Here is an 18,109-nt window from a genome sequence, read left to right as displayed (position 1 = left end):
TGTGGACTTGTCTGCTAAAAACTGTGGAAAACTACTAGGCCATAGCCAGGGACCCAGCACGTATCACTACTGACAGTTCTCCACACGAATTTTGGGTCAAACAGAAGTTCATATGTGTTTTCCTCCCATGTCTGAGTTTCATGGTAAAATTGTAACACATAACTTGTAAGTCTGAACAAGACATCCAGGGAGGGATCTAAAAATAGCACCGGTGCAGGAAGCTGTCTGGACATGGCCGAGATGATGGCCAGAATTTAATTATGCAAGGCTTTTGATATTTGTGGTTTTTATAATCACATCTGCTTATACCTTGAAATTAAAAAAACAAGTGATTATTTAGTGCCAAACAAGCCTTCTTTGTATTATCATGTTGGTATCATATCCTTTGTACTAATATTTAATATTAACTTCTCCCACTAACTTTAGCTCATACCATGAAAACAAACAGAGACCAAATTATTTGCACATATGTCAACAGAAGTATATTTTGGGTAAATTCATCAGCCAGGAAATCTTGTAAAAGACCATCAATGGAGAGTTGCTTTTTCCATCAACTGCTCCTGCACTTGATGTATGAATGACAGCATCTATCAGTTAAGTCGTTCACTATATATAAATTGCCATAAAATTGCTTACATTCTTACTGGTCCACCAAGTTTCTTCATTTCTGACCTCTCCCTCTGTGCATTGTCACAAGAACTGTTATGTAAGGGAGTGTGACCTTCATTTACACATTTCACAAAGTTCTCAGTGTCACTTCTGCCACATGTTGCCCGTAGCTTGTAATGAAAGAAATCTTGCTATGCTTTGCTGGAAACATGAAACATTCTTGAGGAAAAGAGAAAACCAGTATATTAAATTGAGCGAATGTTGGTATGGAGTGCAACAAGCATTAAAAATTAATGCTGCAGCAAGTGAATACAAGTGTAAGAGGATAAAATGAGAGAAAATATTTGCTATTATGTGTTGTTCAGGGATTTTTTTACTACACATTGCAGCACATATTAGCTACCAATAACTGAAAGTAAGCCTTTATAATGTCAACTTTTAGACATCCAGATGAATATAACTGTTGGTGAAGGGTTGTCCTGTTATCATTTTGACCCTGGGGGGTTGTAACACCCAGATACTGGAGGTTATAAAATATGTAAACCTTTGCCAGATGACAGCCAAGTTTAAATAACCTTTTAATAGTTACGTAATCAAAGCTGGGACAATGAATACAGACTGAAGCCTTAGATAACAGTTTCTTGAATAACAAAAGAGCTAAAGCGTTTATTCATTTATTATTTCTCAAAGAAAGATGACAGTGTGGCCTCTTTCGTGATTTCAGAGTAAGAAAAAGTAACAGAACAATGCAGAACTGAAACCTACTGTAGTTAATATTCTGTCACAGTGTCTGTGCTCATCGTTGTTTTCCAAAGAACCAAAACTGAAAGTATGACTACAAGCGGCTGTTTGCCAGCCTGACTCATATTCATTTCTGTCCCCGCAGACAGAAGAAGACTACATCCCTTATCCCAGCGTTCATGAGGTATAGTCCACATATCCTCCGTATAAATAGTTTACACACTACAAAGCAATTTTAAAGATGTCAGAAACTGTAATGCTAAAGATTCAAATGGGAATACACAGTTTCTGAGGCAGTGAAAGCAATGCAGTGCATGGTGCCAAACACTCACTATTAATAATGGTACTATACTTTACTTTTCTCTGTTATCATTATTTCCTGTGACTTCCAGGTTCTGGGTCGCAGCAGTCCTTTTCCACTCATACTCCTGCCCCAGTTTGGAGGCTACTGGATTGAGGGGACCAATCATGAACCTAAAGACCCACCAGAGGCAGATCAACCTCTCTGTTCTACCTCCCACATTAAACTGGAAACAAACAGTACTGCAAAGATCTACAGGAAGCAGTTCATGGGCAAGGTAAAACTCAAGAAGCAAAATCTATTCTTTCTTTTCCTTTGTTTTAAAGGATTAATCTTTATTTCTTTATTCTAGTATGTAATCTTGAAATGTGCAAGTATATTGAGGAAGACCCATCTTTTGATTGAGCCTCTTATAAAATAACACTTGTTTCTAAAAACTCCTGACACATCTAACACTTAGGCACAGGGCAATGAAAGCAAGGGAAGAACGTGTGTGTTTGTGTCATTTGGAAACATTAGGCACAGAGTAATAGTAGTTGGCTTTCTGAAGACTTACAGTATAATTATTAGCATTTTCTTAAAACTGGCAAAAGTCTCATCTTGTGGTGTGAAGCCAACTGTCTACTTTAAATGCAAATCTATTGTGTAGCAAAAGAAATTGGCATTGCAACACAAGATTTCGCAAAAGTTGTCTCAATGTACGCTCGTACATTTTCTGCAAGAGGAGGTCAACCACTTTCCTTAAACAGAAGCCTTTTTCTTTAAGCCTCTTTATTTGTAATTTACAAAAACATTTTTATTATTCTATTGCTAACTATTGGAACAATATGTCTTCTTCCATTAAAATTTCCTCTGCGTATCTTCCCCTAGGAACACTTTAATTACTACACCATGGATGCTGCCCTGGGCCACTTGGTCTTTTCAATGAAGTATGATGTCATTGGGGATCAAGAGCATCTGCGCTTGATGCTTCGGTACAGTTTCCTATTATCTTTATCTCTGACTTGTTTCCTGCACCATTTGTGATTTTATTCACCTGAGTTTTCTTTTATAATCACAGCCCTTGACTTTACTCCCCTACCCCTCCACCACTTACCTTTATCTCATTTTGTCTTTTCATATTTCTGTTTCTCACTTATTTTCTGTCTTCACTGCCTTTTCTTACACCGAATCTGCAACAGTCCAATAACTCTCCTTATTTGTTTTCTTTGCATGTACTGACAGTTTCCAAAATACACCTATTAAGTGCTGAGTATTTTTTTACATGCCTCACTGGATACATTTTCTTTTTGTTCAAAAAAAACTTTAAATCAAGTGAAAATGTCACAGAGCAAGGTAGCATTCTCAGTTCCCCCAATACAGTCAGTGGTTCTCACAGGTTGCCTCAGTTATGCATTTTAAAATGCAATCGCCAGTAATAATGAACACTTAGACAAGAGTCCAGCTGAGCATTGTATCAATCATTTTATTGTAGTCAATATAAAAGTAGGTGATATAATATACAGTATAATTACAAACACCTTTGTGTACAAATATGGATTTAAAACTGTTAAAAAGAAGGATACTCAGCAATATCTGCGCTGTGCATGTGCAGTGCCACCCACAATCACCTAAATCTCACTCAGTGAGCTTCACCACTCCTTCATATTCTCCTTGAGACTGATGAGGGGGAGTGAGGCAGAACTCAGTGCACCGTACAACCTGTGAATTAATTTTAGCACCTGAGAGATTCCTCTTGATTTTAAGAGCTGTGTTTCCTCTTTGTTAATGAAGCCTCGGAGTGGATGAGTGTGCAGTGAGGTAACAGCCACTCTGCCCACAACATTTTTCACACAGTGATGTTTCTCAGTGGGTGGGCACCACCCACAGTCACCTCGAATTGTGTAGCCATAGGCAGTGACGCACAGTTATATTTAAAGCACCTGTATGATTTCCATGATAAGGCATAACCTGTTTTTATTGTTTTTACTGGAAATGCCCCTATAGACAGCAATGACACGGTATTTTCTCACCCCGAGTTTACATCCAGCTTTCCTGCATCACATGCCATATAACCTTTAATGTATGTATGCTATTCACTCACAGTTCCTTCAGTAACTGCATAAGTGCTACTTATGAATGGTGGTATTATTATCATCTATACCCTTGAAAGTATGATCATCTGAGTATATATAACTCCATATTATTGTTCCTGCAGAGTACAAATTTAATTCCATGCCAAATATATAATATTTTATGCATGAGTTTGTATGAGTTTTTGAGACCTCTACATAATAAGTTTGATTTTTGAAATTTCATCAGAGGGTACAATGAATACGTTTTCAGGGAAGCTCTTTTTTTAGTGAGTCAGTATACATGATTTAAGCATGTAGAGAAATCCAAAGCATGCAGGCTGAGTAACTTTTAAGTCATGCTTGCAACCCTGTGAGTGGTGTTTGAGGGAAAGTTTTGCACACTAGAGTTATATATTTGGAGTTAATTAGCTTTAGCGCTGGATTTTCACTTTTATACAGAGGCAGACTTTTTTGCTAAGTTAACTGGCTGCCTCTAGCCTGATATTATCTTTGTATATATATCATGAAAGTGATATCAATCTTCTCATCTTTAGTAACTCTTGATGAGAAAGATCCAAAAGTGAAGTGCTGCTGTATGTACTGTTTATTGTTCAGAATTTCTGGACACAGACTGCTTTTAAGCATTCACTGGGTGTGCAGATTTCCTAGTATTGCTTATTGTACTCCTTATACTCCCCACCACCACTAGACACACACACACACACACACACACACACACACCCCCATTCAACCCTCTTCCAGGCAATTTTGGCTCGGAAACATCATGTGTAAAGACCATTATGCTCCCGGCTTCACACAACATCTATAGGAAAGGTCCTCTTTGAATTGACAGCTCAATTGCTTGGAGGCAAAGCATCATAGAAAGAAACCAAAAACCCAGCAGGATTCCTTTGGATTAGAAATAGAACAGAGGACGTTTTGACTTTTCATATTTTTTGCCTTTCAGCACAAAACAAAAAACTTATCATGATGTGATTCCCATTTCCTGCCTTACTGAGTTCCCCAACGTGGTTCAGATGGCCAAGGTAAAAACGTATGATTATCTTCATACACACAAAAAACATCTCTCTGCATATAATTTGACTTTGTCAAGTGTATTTTTTCATTCACAGCTTGTTTGTGAAGAAGTAAACGTGGATAGGTTTTACCCTGTCCTCTATCCGAAGGTAAGCAGTACTCCTCATTGCCACTTTACCTTTTGATCCGCGTTATCCCGCAATACTAAAGTACCATGAATCGGACTAGAAACTCAATTTTCTCTTATCCTCAGGCATCAAGGCTCATTGTCACCTTTGATGAGCATGTAATTAGCAACAATTTCAAGTTTGGGGTTATTTATCAAAAGTTTGGTCAGGTGAGTGCACTTCAGTGATGCTGCTGCAGCTTATTTCAGCTTATTTCAGCTTTTGAAGTCACTCTTCCTGAAAATTTTATTTGCTTCTTCCCTGCAGACATCAGAGGAGGAGCTATTTGGGAACATGGAAGAAAGTCCAGCCTTTGTTGAGTTCTTGGAGTTTCTGGGCCATAAGATTGAACTTCATGACTTTAAAGGGTTTGGACAGTTTTGCATTGTGAAGTCTTTCCCCCAAAAACAGAAAAACTGACCTTTTAAAGCACTTTTGGTTATTCTCACTCGAATATGATGTGAGATGCATCATTCTATTGATCAGTGTTGGCTTAAAGAGCAATGTAAAAAGCCCTGATATTTGTAGTATTGACTGAGGGATTAAGCAAGCAAAAAAAGTGCCCTTGGCATTTCCCCAATGATGAATCAGTATGGATGGACAGTTGTCAGAGAGCACGCACCTATGTTCCACTTTTCCACTTTATCATTCTCTTCTGTCTTGTGTCTCTCTGCTGTTAACCACAGTGTTATACTTGCCTTCTTCTCTTGTTTCCTCCTCTCTTATTTTTTTGCCTCTGCCCTTATCTTTCTTTTGTCTTCTCTTTCCTTTCTTTTTCAGTTTTCGGGGGGGACTCGATGTCACTCATGGCCAGACAGGGACAGAATCCGTCTACACACATTTTCACAATAAGGAGATCATGTTTCATGTGTCCACCAAACTGCCTTACACAGAAGGAGACTCACAGCAGGTATAGTGATAATGCCAATGATTAATCATTTAGGAAACCAGTTTGTGTTTTCAGGACCTTCAGTAATCGATTTGTAAAGGTCTGTGCTTGTGACACATTCATGCATCTGCAGCAGCAGCTGGCGGGTCAAGGCATTTAACTCAGTGGTGATAAAGGGAGATGAATCATGTTCATTTGTAACTTTGATGTGCAAAGTGGAAAAAATAAGGATTAAAATTGTACATCAGGGATACTTCTTTGCTTTTTTGCTGAGAGTTGTTGAGAAGAACTGCCCTAGTCTTACAATAAACACTATATTGAGACTAAAAACAGCTTGAAGTAAACAGCTTTTCTGGCTCGTTATTAAAGGTAACGAGCGAGACTCCTCTAACATGTTATAAATTTGTTTATTTTTTTCTAATATTGATTTCTGGTGTTTGACCTTAGTTCAGCTTTTGATGCCATCAATATCACAATTCTGAGTTCACTTTAAAGGTCGGCCTCAAAGAAAGAAGCCTGGTTTACATCATATTGGTCAGATTAAGCTCAGCGACTTTGACTGGGCCTATTTCAACACTGATTGTTTTCTTTTTCAGCACATCAGTTGCAGATTTGTTGTGTGCTTGGGATCATTGACCTGTTGTGTGACATAATTTAGGCCAAACTGTCAGACAGATGGCCTCATGTACAGAGGAGTTCATGGTTGGCTTAATGACTGCAAGGTGCCTATGTCCAGGACTGCATAGAGCCCTTCTAAAGCTTTTGTTTTCAGAACTGTACATACATATCTTCCATGTTTGTTTGCTATTTTTATTACAGGATTCCAGGGATTGGCAGATATTAACAATGGAAGTAATTCCATGTTTGTTGTGCTCACTTACCCCAGAGAGAAATAGCATTTTAAGGGTTACCATTTCCACTAGAATTACAGTGGTCTTTTTTGTACTGAAGTTTCTCCTCTCTTAAAGACTTTTATCTATTTGATGTTATGTTGCAGTGAGCTGCATTAGTCCTTAGCTGCTCTTCAGTCCCTTCTAGAGTGGTTTGAACTTTGTTACCGCAGTAACCCTGTACAGATGGTCCATATTGCCTAGGCATGGAGAGATACAGAGAGCATAAACAACACCCACATGAGATGATTCATCAGGGAACTCAGGAAAAGAAGGCAAGGTGCAAGAGTAATAGCTCAGTATTCAGTACTTTAGGGAGGAAAAAGTAAAAGATTTCTGTTGCCAGACCTTACTGAATGTAATCAGATTTGAAAGGTCTTACAGTAATAACAGATGTCAAGTGTTTCAAATCAGTGACACATACGCTTAGCCTGTTTGTGTGTGGTGATGGTATACGATTGCAGTGCTTGGAAAAATTAGATAGAGCGTCTTCAGCTGTTTGGTTTCAGAGAGTCGTTGTGTGAGTAAATACTGAAGCCGACAGATAATCAGCTCAGGGGTGATGCAGTAGTAGCCTGGATGACATGAATCATAGCCATGTGTAATCTAATTCACCTTCATTACTGTCAGAAAATGCATTCTTTACAAAACCTTACAATATTCAGCTTAAATTGATAAAAATAGTAAAACTTGACTTAATTCCTATCAGACTTTCAACACAGTTACATAAAACTCATTTTGCAGATAAACTCAGTTGTGATAAAGTTATCAGAAAACCATCAGCTGTGAGACTGATTGAGAGCATCTTTGATGTTTTTTCACATAATTTCACTTTTTTTTTTTTAAGTAATAAACTGGCATATTTATAAACACTTCCCAGAATCAGAAACATGTCTTCTTCATATGAACAAACAAACAAACAACAAACAAAGTTATAACCTTATTAAACTTCTAGTAGAAAAGCAAACACCATAATCATCTCTAAATCCTATTTGCTGTATTGTATTTTGCTTCCAGTTGGTTGACTCTAACACGAGCACCAGCCAACACAAGAGCTCTTTTCAACAGGTGTTAAGTAGCTTTAGAAAAAGGCTGTTAATTAGTCTGTCAAAGACAAAGGCTAATAAGTGAATGCTGCTGCTGAGCAAGTGTCACAGTACTGGGGAGTTTTCTGTGGGTCCTTTTTTTTTTTTTTTAATAAAGGCTGCCTGCAATGAGAATACATCCCTCTGATTGATTGATTTCCTTTATCACCAAATTGTATCCATTTGCAAAATCTGATATATCTTCCCTCCACTTATATGCAGTGGTAACATTTGGGTCACACGGTTTCCACGATAAGCATCTTTCTTCTAGTTTGGTGGGCTGAACTGAATATGATATGATATTCCCCACATTCAGTAGCTTCTCAAATTATTTTACTGCTTGGTTCCTGAAAAGAAATATGGGACGCTATTATGTCTCAAACAGGAAATATGCTTTGACTCCTGGAAAGTCCTTTTCTTCTTTTAGAAGGAAGAGAAAAAATTAGATAGTCTTCTTAGATAGTCATCGAAGCTTGTGAGCTGTTTAATCAAAGTTCCTAGCAAAAAGGCAATGAAGTGACAACATCTATTCATGCTTGAGCAAAGGAAGAAGATATCCCTAATGCAGAGCTTTTTGAAAGATACCGCTTGGATACAAATTTTAATACTTGAGAACAGTCCCTTTGTCCTCCAGATGCATGAGTGTCCTTCTGGCAACTTGAAGCTTTTGGCAGCAAAGAAGATGAAGTTATTTTGCAGCCATGATAACATTCAGTCGTCAGCAGATTCATAAAGCATTTTCTGTTTGAGTTTGCAGTACCTCCACTGATACTGAGAAGTGTTAATTACTAAAATATCCACACTTTTCTTAAATAATTCGAACTCAGTCTTACAGTGAAAATCTGTTTCCCAAAGCAGATTTCTGTCTGTACTTTCAGAAATGCTATATACACCCATGAGTTGCATGTTTTTTGTATATATATTTATTTTCTGTAAAATATTGAGATTTTTCATCTTATTAAATTGTTGGAACAAGAGCTTCAAGATGGATTTAATTTTTTGGCTGATGGCGTCATGCGTTTCAGAGGGAGAGATTGTGCTCTTTTGGATTAAAGTCATGTCTACCTTGCCAGTCAGTCTTTTTGGGGCATTTGTTGGCGTTGTTTTTTTTTTTGACAGGCCTGTATTTGTGTTAGCAGAAGTGGTCATTTGAGATGTTTCCGCTGTTGTTAGCTTTGTTTATCTGTGCCCCCCAGCTGCAGAGAAAGAGACACATAGGCAACGACATTGTGGCCATCGTGTTCCAGGAGGAAAATACGCCCTTTGTACCAGACATGATCCAGTCCAACTTCCTGCATGCATATGTGGTGGTGCAGGTGGAAAATGCATGTACAGACAATGTCACCTACAAGGTTGGTTCTAAGGACAGTCAATACTGTATCAAGAGGATTTGAACAATAGGGACTTGTAACACCCATTTATAGATTTGCTCATCCATAATTAAGGAATTTTATTCTGCTCTCTAGTTTCTAATAGTGGCATGTGTATTTCAGTCTCTAGGCTTACCTGCTTTCTTTTTTAGGTTTCTGTGACAGCAAGAGATGATGTACCCTTCTTTGGGCCTGCTTTGCCTGACCCTGCCATCTTCAAAAAGGTCAGTTAACGCCATATTTTCCTTTTTCACCACACAGATTTAAAAAAATATTTTACTCTGACCTCTCACCTTTTTTTTGTTTTATTCAGGGCCCTGAGTTTTATGAGTTCCTCTTCACTAAACTCATTAATGCAGAATACGCCTGCTACAAGGCTGAGAAGTTTGCCAAGTTAGAGGTGAGAAGCACACTGGAGCAAATTGTGCCAAGGGAGTGTGAATGTCTGTAGTGTTGATGCAGACTTAAGCACACGCCTGTTTGCACAGGTCTGCATCCTGCTGGCTGTACTGATACGAAGTGGAAACATAGATTGTTGTCCAAATCATCTCAGGCAACAACCCTGATTCTTATCAGCGTCGTTGCTGATGTTTATCATCCTGAAGCAATTGTTCAATCCCTCCTTTTAAATGGTGAATATTAGGTTTATGGTCGGTATGAAAACGAATTGTCTTGTTTGTTGTTGTCAGGAGCGAACTCGTTCGGCACTTTTGGAAACCCTATATGAGGAGCTGCACATAAACAGTCAGTCCATGATGGGTCTGGGTGGCGACGAAGATAAGCTGGAGAATGGGGGTGGAGGAGGTGGAGGAGGAGGAGGAGGCTTCTTTGAATCATTCAAGGTAAACTGTCATTCCTCATTTGATGGAGTGCCTTGGTAATCTGCAACTCTACATGCATGAGAGAGAATAGTGATGAGTGGAGAAACTTTTAAGGTGCTTTATTTTGTGCGTCCTCTGTCTCTTGGCTGGGATTCTGGGTATTCACACATCAAAAAACAAAGCATTGAAAATCTGCGGTATCTCAAAGGACCAGTCCTGTGGCATTTGCATTCCTTACTTGGCTGTGACTGCTGAACTCAGTGTGTTCTCACATGATGGTATGGTTTTGAGGCTGTGGAGTGTCCTGTTGTGTATGAAAGGCACTTTGCTCTGACTGAGAGCGCTCCATCAATGACCATTAGGGTGGTGGAGCATAGCTCAGCTGCTGAGGCACGGCAGTAGAAGCTGTGATGGTGTGTGCCTGATGAACGATTTAATGACCCCTCATTAGGGAGCTGATGGTGCAGTTTGGATGTCTCCTCATGGGCAGCATTCCTTTGCTGTTTTGCTCTTTGCTCTGTGATGATCACTAGTTCTAGGTCATCTTTTCTGCTGTTTCTCTGCAACTTCAGAGATATATATAAAGCCTTTCTTTCATCCTCTCTTGCTCTGCTGTTTGCTAATGTCTGTCTTTCTTCCATACATTCATAAACTTATATAGATGAGCACAGATGAGCTCCCACCCAAGAAATCCTACCTCATTTTTCTTTCTCACTGTCGAGAATGGTCTTGCCGCTTGGTCTTTTTTCTGGCTCTCTATATACTGTTCTACTCCCTCTTCTACTTTCTCTCATAATAGTCTTGGTCTTTTTTGCTCATGACACAAAACCCAACTCCAAAACTCACCGTGTTAAGTGCCAATTTCCATCCTTAATGCCTGCAAAGCCTACACTCTCTTAAATCCTCTGTGAACCTACTTGTCCTCCACACAGGCTCTCCCCTCTACATGCTATCCTGCACTGCCCCTAAGTGTTCAATAAATAATCATGCATACATCCATACACTTGCATATGCACATTTAAGCACACCAATGCACACATACATGCCCATATAAACACATTTTATCCCTTAGCTTTATATCACACTTACTGTGATGTACATTTATGTAATGTATAGCATGTAGCTCAAAGAATCATATTGATATGAAATTAAAGAGAAACAGTGGACCAGGTGGAACAAATCTCAGTTGGCACTATGTGGAATATAGTTGAAGAAGTACATGTCAGTTAAATCATTCCACTGATTTCCACTAAAGGTTTTAGAATGCATAATAATACATAGAGTGGTCTGCTCTAGCAAAATAAAAAAAAATAGAAAACACATAATCATTTTAATTTCGATTAGATTTCAGTATAGATTCACAATCATTTGAAGTATATAATGCTTTGCACTATTCATCAGGGTGTTGTGTTTCCACATATTAACGTGGATCCACTGACAGCATCTCCTCATTTCTCTCTGTAGCGGGTCATCCGCAGCAGAAGCCAGTCTATGGACGCCATGGGCCTCAGTAACAAGAAGTCACACACAGTCTCCACTAGTCACAGTGGCAGCTTTACCCACAATCCCGCAGAGAGTCCCAAAACCCCAGGGATTGTAAGTAGCCCATTTTGGTTCACACGTTGCCCACCTAACACTTAGATTCAGGGTATAGTATACTCGCAGAGCAGTGGGTTCACATACAAAATAAATTAACCACTATTCTTTCTCGTAAGAAGCACTTTGGGAAATTACTCTTGTTGGCACATCGGAGCACTTTACTTTGATCAGTATGTTAACATCAAACACTCACTTTCATTCCCTAGATTTTAAATTCACTGCTGCTTTTACTAAATCAGATTTCACTAATCAGCCTTTTTCCAAGTACAGTTCATAGTGTTCATGTTAATACCTTTTTTTATTTGGAAAATTACCAGAAGAGCTCATTCGCCATTTGTCATTCATCCTCATCTGTTTAAAGAATCGTTATCTTCACAAAGAGTGACAGACTTCTAGGATAATGTTATAAAATAATGTCAGCTGTGGAATTAACCCAGTGATTTTCTTATCAGTATATATAGATGAATGATTGCTTGTGAGCCCCAGTCTAGTCTCTATTCCAAGTTGTGAAGTGAGCTCAGTCCAGCTGCTGTATGACTACCCAGACTCCCTTGCTCCTTGCTGTGCTTTGTCATATATCCTCCTGCAAATATTGTAATTTTTTTAAGCAGCCTTGTGCATGTGTGGCTGAAGAAGATGCATGGCACAAACCATAGGAGCTTACTGTCTTGTTTGTGTCTCTTTGAAAGATAGATAATTTCTTTTCAAACTTGTTTAAGATTTGCTGCAGCGTGCCATTTGGTTACTAACTTTACTAATCCAGTTAATAAAAGAAGACACATTTTGGAAGCTACCCTTTGGTTTGCATCAGCCTTTTTGTCCCATTTCTTCTTTTTCTGAATGTATCACTAAACTAACTTGTATCCCTCAGGGCAGAAACTGCTGGCTTGCCCCGCTACCTTGAGACTATATCCTGCTGTGCCCTCCTATGTTGGACCCCAACCCGCTTCTGCTCTATAACGCCTTTCACTGTTTCCTCGATATTATGTCTTCTCTGTTGAGTCACGTTGCAGTCTCCTTTTTAAGCATTTTTTGCACCTTGCTGTTTAAATTCTCTGTGCTGTTCGCATGAGATCTTATGATGTGTTCTTTTCTTTTCCTTCCCCCTCTTGCTTTTTCAATCTCCTCTCTCTCTGTTTCTGCTTTCCTTGCCCTGTTTTGTGTACCTCAGTCATTGCTTGTCCCAGGGAAAAGTCCCAGTAAATATGGACGTCGAGGCAGTGCCATAGGGATAGGAACAATAGAAGAGGTCCACGTATATTCTACCTACTTATTTAAAACATTTCTTTAATTTACTATTGTCTTTGTATAATGTAATGTTTAATTAGTATTTGCCCTGTTTTAAGTTTAAAATACGGTTTCATTCCTGTGGCTGTGAGAGGTTTTCAGATTTGAAGAATTTATCAGTTATAATGATACTTGTCGGGTTATAGTTTTAATTACAATTTCCTTCATTTCATTCATTTGCACAACCATCATGGGTTTTGGTAGACAGAAGGCAGATCAGTGTCAGGACTTTCATGCACGAATTTGTTTGCACCATTTTACTTTTAAGTTAGTTAAAAGTAACTGCAAGAGAAAAATATATTGTAAAAGGAGAAGATAAACAAACTCCCACTTATGTTCTCATAGACAGTCGCACATCAATGAATCATACTGCGTCTTAAATTAAAAGTGTGCACCAGCCAAGCTGATGTACACGCTGCACCTAAGAAAATAAAATGTCAGAGATGATGAGATGTTCAGAGATAAGAGTAAAAATAATCAGTTATAGAATATATAATGAATTTTTGTCTGGAGCCAAGTTCATCACGGATTTGTAAAATAAAATGTTTTACAAGTTTGTCATAACTTTAACTCAGGATTTATCCAACCGTTACTTCAGAATTCCTCTACAAGATATTTCTACATGTAGAAAGCTTCACTTTATGCACTGCATATCATGTTTTGTTGTTATTACACTATCCCCAAACTGTGTGTCTTACTTTCCTCTCCCTACCCACCGTCAGTCATTGATCATTCCTGGGAAAAGCCCAACCAGGAAAAAGTCTGGGCCGTTCAGCTCCCGTCGCAGTAGTGCTATTGGCATCGAGAACATCCAGGAGGTCCAAGAGAGGAGGTGAGAGGACAGAGCAGAGCTGATCAGCAGAGAGTGGGTAGTGAAGAGAGAACAGTGTTGTAACAGATGGAAGACAGGACATTAAAATGAGGGATACAGCTATTAGAAAATGCACTGTGTAAGATCAAATCCTAAGAGAAGGGCTTGTCAATGCTTGATTTGATTAAAAAAACAACAACTGCACAGCTGTTGGTTGCTGTCAGTGGTTCAGCTCATAATGCTCAGTTTTAGGGTGGAGCCATGCTGAGTGATATGAATGCACTGTAACCATTTATTGTTAAACGAAATCAGATGAGCTATTTTGACTACTTTATATCCTTTCCTGAAGCCGAGAAGTATCACCCAACACCCAGAGGACACCAGAGAGTAGCCACATGTCACAGGAAAACAAATCAGACAACTCCTCCAATCACAGTTCTCCAGAGTTTCCTACCACAAAGAACAGGTGACTGTTAATTTCATTATGTAAGAGTATACTACTTTGTATTATAGTCACACACATTGAATCAGTTTGAAAAGGCTGCATTGTATTTTGTAGAATGGAACAGTGACATGGACGATTGCTCTCCAAGTCATAGTCCTAATCCTCTTCAGCCAAATGAATATAACAACCCCAAACATTCACATTATTCAGTCAAACTGTGATCAAACTATGGTTCTTTTGCTTGTAACTGCTTTTTTCAGGAACAACAGATGAACTCTGACATAAAGATGGCAAAGTAATTAGACTTTTAAAGTGCACTTTATTTTATTTTATTTTTTTAACCTTCCTTAATGAACTCAGTAGAAGGAAACCACAAAGTGATTATGTGATCAGAGTGACCCAGGTGTGTAGTTTGGCAATGTGTTGCAGGGCACCATCTATCCCTGAGGCGCAGGACCTTTCCCGCTCCTCCTCCAATGCCAGCAGCTTTGCCAGCGTCGTGGAGGAGCATGAAGCAGAAGAGGAGTACGACACTGGACTGGTAGGTGGAGTAATTACACATTATCAAGTGCATGCATAAAGGTTACTTCCTCCAAAGCCAAAATAAGTCATCAGCGTCCTAGCATTAATGATCCACAAGTGCTTCCATCAGCATTTATTCCACATTTACTGCAGTGAAAGTATCGCTTTGGTTCTTATCTGTTATTTGCTGTAAGCTGAACAACTGGGGGGAAAAACCCATGAGAAGGCTTGATGGATATCACTCCATTCTAGTTAGGACATTCTAGCTATTTCTTTCAGATAGACTGTCTGCATTTACAAAGAGACAAAAACAAATGCACAACTGAATAAAACTTTAGTTTTGATTATGCTGCCTTCATCTTATTGTAAGTTATATATCAAACTTACTTTACTCTTCTTCCAGGAAAGTGTGTCGTGTGTTACACCAGTCAAAAAAGATTCATTTGTGTACAGCTCTGGGGTGGAGGACAGTACCAGCCAAGGAAATCTTCCAGGTGAGCTTGGGAGCTCATATTACTGTCTCAGTAATATCCTGAAGTTGTGGTTACCAAAAGGTCAACTGTTTCACATGTCAAGAGTATCTGGGGGAAATATATATAGGGCAGTTGCAAAAATAACACTGTGTTTCCTAAGAAATTAATATTAAAGCACCCTTGAGTGATGGAGCTCAGCTTCCCCATATGGAGCTTACCAACAACAACAGCAGTAGGCATGATTTGTACAATTTAGCGAACTCTTCCTAAATGACTCACATTTACTCTGAAAATGTATCTGTTTCCCACATGAAACATACCCCACATTGGGGTTTTTGTATTTATAACAGCTGGCAGCATTATATGCTTGAGTTTATTAACCATGACAGCAACACATCTGTCCCCTTCCTTCCAGCAGCTTCACGTCTCCAGCAGCAACCGGACGCAGCGAGGACATTAGAACCAAAAGGGACAGACAGCCGGTCAAAGATGGAGCGCACTCAGCAGGAGCACAAATTCTCATCGGTAAGACAAAGTGCTTGGTGCAAGTCATCAAATAACACCGCAATGCTTTCAGAAATTGGTAGAATGATCTAACACTCAAAAGTCTATAACGCAGATGTCATTTGTTCGGAAATGATCTAGTAATCAGCCCAAACAGATGACAAACCAGAGAATCACTAAACCCACCATCCTCTCAGAAGAATGGGTGTCTATACATGTTTAGTTGGATGTATGTATGTTGAGATATTTGACATAATAAGTTGAACTTAGCTTTGCAAGAGGAAAGTTAATTTGTGCAATTAACATAAGTGTTCATCTTAATTAAGGTGTATTGTTCCTTTTAAATCAAATAAATATAACATGTAAACATAAAGACACTATGCACTAGCATAGCTGAAAACAGAAAGGTGAATCAATGCAAACCAATAAATATTTGCATATTGACTGCACCATGGTTTCTCATTCCTTATCTGTATGCAGAACTGTTAGCCACTCTGTCGCCCCATCATTGACATCCATTTTTCAGGTAGGTTATAATGTTGGTACAGCCTAAGGGATAAATTCCCACATTCCTCCATTCCCTTATTACTTCATTTACCTGATGCTTCTTTCTGCCCATTTATGTATTTCTCCTTTTCTCCCCTTTTGTCTAAGCATTCCAATAAGGGGCATCTTTGTCTAAAAGAAGCAAGCCAAGGGCATGTCAACTCCATCAATGCAGAAAAGGAGCAGTTAGAAGCCAGATCAAGCAACTGACAGATCATACTTTTTATGTTTGACTTGGATCTGCTGCGTGACATGACAGACACCCAGACACCTACCTACCACCATCTCCATGCGAAAACCTCCGTTTTGTTCAGTACAAAGGAAAAGGACCTCTGCACTCATGCAGCATCTCTCAGCTGGCAATGCACAGTACATGTGCCCGCCTTCTCATTCTTCAGGCCAGTAAGCTCCGAAACCTAATTCTTACTGTAAAAACTCAAAGATCGGGATTCAAATGGAGATTTAATCTTGTCACTGAAAGAGTGGTTAAAGAAATCCACACAGCTGGTGTTTGTTCAGCCTGTAAAGAGTTGAACTACAGAAGAAAGCTTTGTTTTTTAATGTCAAACTCACATCCCACTGTGATATTGGTTTGACTTTGATGTATCAGGTGTATGTGGCTGCATCTAAGGCCGCATTTTGTCTTTAAATGTTGATGTATTCTTTTCCGAGTATTCTTCAGTAGATATTTGTTGTGTTTTACAACTTCAGCAAGAGTATGTCATGTTTTAATCAAGGGTACTTTCATGATGCTGTTGCTGGTGGATGTAAAAACTATTATTCACCTTTCTCATTTTTAATTGATGGGTTACATATAAAAGACAAAAACTGTGCCACAGTGAAAAAGAGACCTATTTTAAGAGAAACGTTGACCCTATTGGTTTAGTTTAAGACAAAAGCAGAGCTACTGTAGTGTCCAAACCAGCGACACGCATCATCAAATTTGCAAACTTAAAGCAGTTCTTTGAACTTTTCAAAGATCTTTTTCACACCCCATTTGTTGATGTCTGTGTACAGGTGTGTATACAGCAGTAATGTGTATGGTGTAAATCTGCTTGTCAAAATCCTCTCCTCTGTAAACTGGTGCCATGCTTGACATAAAGGTGTTGTCCTTGTGATTTGTGTTTTACCGAAAAACCAGCCGACATCTCCAGATGCAGTGCACACTGCTAATAGAGAGCCAAATGTCAAAGTTTCCTACTTTGTATGTAAAGTGTAATATATGTATGTGACTTAAACACTACATTTTCAGAGATACTCCTGAACGTTGACCTTTTTGAAAAACCCGATTTGTTGCTGAAAGTAAATTACACTGTGACTCGTCTTGAAGTTGCCTTTATGACTGTCATGTGAGCTGCTTTAAAGAAGGGTTATTTTTAAAGGCACTGTGCTGCTGCCTGATTGCTTGAATGTAAAATGAGGCAGAGATGGATTCATTTGTACATATTTGCTCACAATAGTTGTACTGTGTTGATTCCTGACGACAGTAAACGAGCAGAGAAGCTTTTTTTTTTTAAGTTAGTTGTGAAGGAAAAAGCTCATATAGGGATGATTTATTTCAGTGACGTGACTGAAGCAGACCTTTGTCTTTTGTGAATTAACGACAGCATTTATAGTTAAAGAGACAAAAAGTTTAAAACACTGGACCAAATGTACTGTTTAATGTACTCATCAAGTTGTTTATAGCATAAATCACTCTCAATACAACACATGCACAGAAAAACATAGACAAATGTAACAGTAACACATGTCAGTTACAGCCTTTCAGAATCATTTAAGGAAGATGTATTCAAATCATTTTTCCTCCTGAATCCTTGAGTAGATAAAGCCTGCCCTCGTGTGGCTCTGAGTTATTATAGCACATCACTATGTGGTACCATCATCTATCTGTGCTTGCACTGTATGCTAACCACAACACTGGAAACCAGTCTTCTCTGTGCTTGATTCAAATGATTGT

At 38.8% G+C, this 18,109-nt stretch overlaps 1 protein-coding gene across 12 annotated transcripts in view; it reads left to right on the top strand.

The window, feature by feature from the left end:
- The window catches only part of rap1gapb (RAP1 GTPase activating protein b), a 104,878-nt gene extending 87,003 nt beyond the window's left edge, over positions 1-17,875 (top strand). For 9 of the 12 annotated variants that reach the window (XM_013909998.1, XM_013910001.1, XM_013909997.1 and 6 more), the window contains 21 exons: positions 1,496-1,534; positions 1,743-1,928; positions 2,522-2,625; positions 4,673-4,751; positions 4,839-4,892; positions 4,997-5,080; positions 5,178-5,278; positions 5,691-5,820; positions 8,971-9,126; positions 9,297-9,368; positions 9,458-9,544; positions 9,834-9,986; positions 11,430-11,561; positions 12,736-12,813; positions 13,574-13,683; positions 14,012-14,128; positions 14,519-14,648; positions 15,033-15,123; positions 15,518-15,627; positions 16,087-16,132; positions 16,261-17,875. In XM_013909998.1, coding sequence (XP_013765452.1) covers positions 1,496-1,534; positions 1,743-1,928; positions 2,522-2,625; positions 4,673-4,751; positions 4,839-4,892; positions 4,997-5,080; positions 5,178-5,278; positions 5,691-5,820; positions 8,971-9,126; positions 9,297-9,368; positions 9,458-9,544; positions 9,834-9,986; positions 11,430-11,561; positions 12,736-12,813; positions 13,574-13,683; positions 14,012-14,128; positions 14,519-14,648; positions 15,033-15,123; positions 15,518-15,627; positions 16,087-16,095 — 2,022 coding nt within the window. In that variant the 3' untranslated portion in view covers positions 16,096-16,132; positions 16,261-17,875. The remainder of the gene's footprint in view (positions 1-1,495; positions 1,535-1,742; positions 1,929-2,521; positions 2,626-4,672; positions 4,752-4,838; positions 4,893-4,996; positions 5,081-5,177; positions 5,279-5,690; positions 5,821-8,970; positions 9,127-9,296; positions 9,369-9,457; positions 9,545-9,833; positions 9,987-11,429; positions 11,562-12,735; positions 12,814-13,573; positions 13,684-14,011; positions 14,129-14,518; positions 14,649-15,032; positions 15,124-15,517; positions 15,628-16,086; positions 16,133-16,260) is intronic. The other 3 variants (XM_013909994.1, XM_013909996.1, XM_013910000.1) reach the window with 3 other exon arrangements.
- The last annotated feature ends 234 nt before the right edge of the window (positions 17,876-18,109 follow it).

Source organism: Pundamilia nyererei, unplaced genomic scaffold (assembly GCF_000239375.1).
Source record: "Pundamilia nyererei isolate P.nyererei 1_Seehausen unplaced genomic scaffold, PunNye1.0 scaffold00034, whole genome shotgun sequence".
In the NCBI taxonomy this organism is placed as follows: domain Eukaryota; kingdom Metazoa; phylum Chordata; class Actinopteri; order Cichliformes; family Cichlidae; genus Pundamilia; species Pundamilia nyererei.
This window is presented reverse-complemented; position numbering and strand designations above follow the sequence as displayed.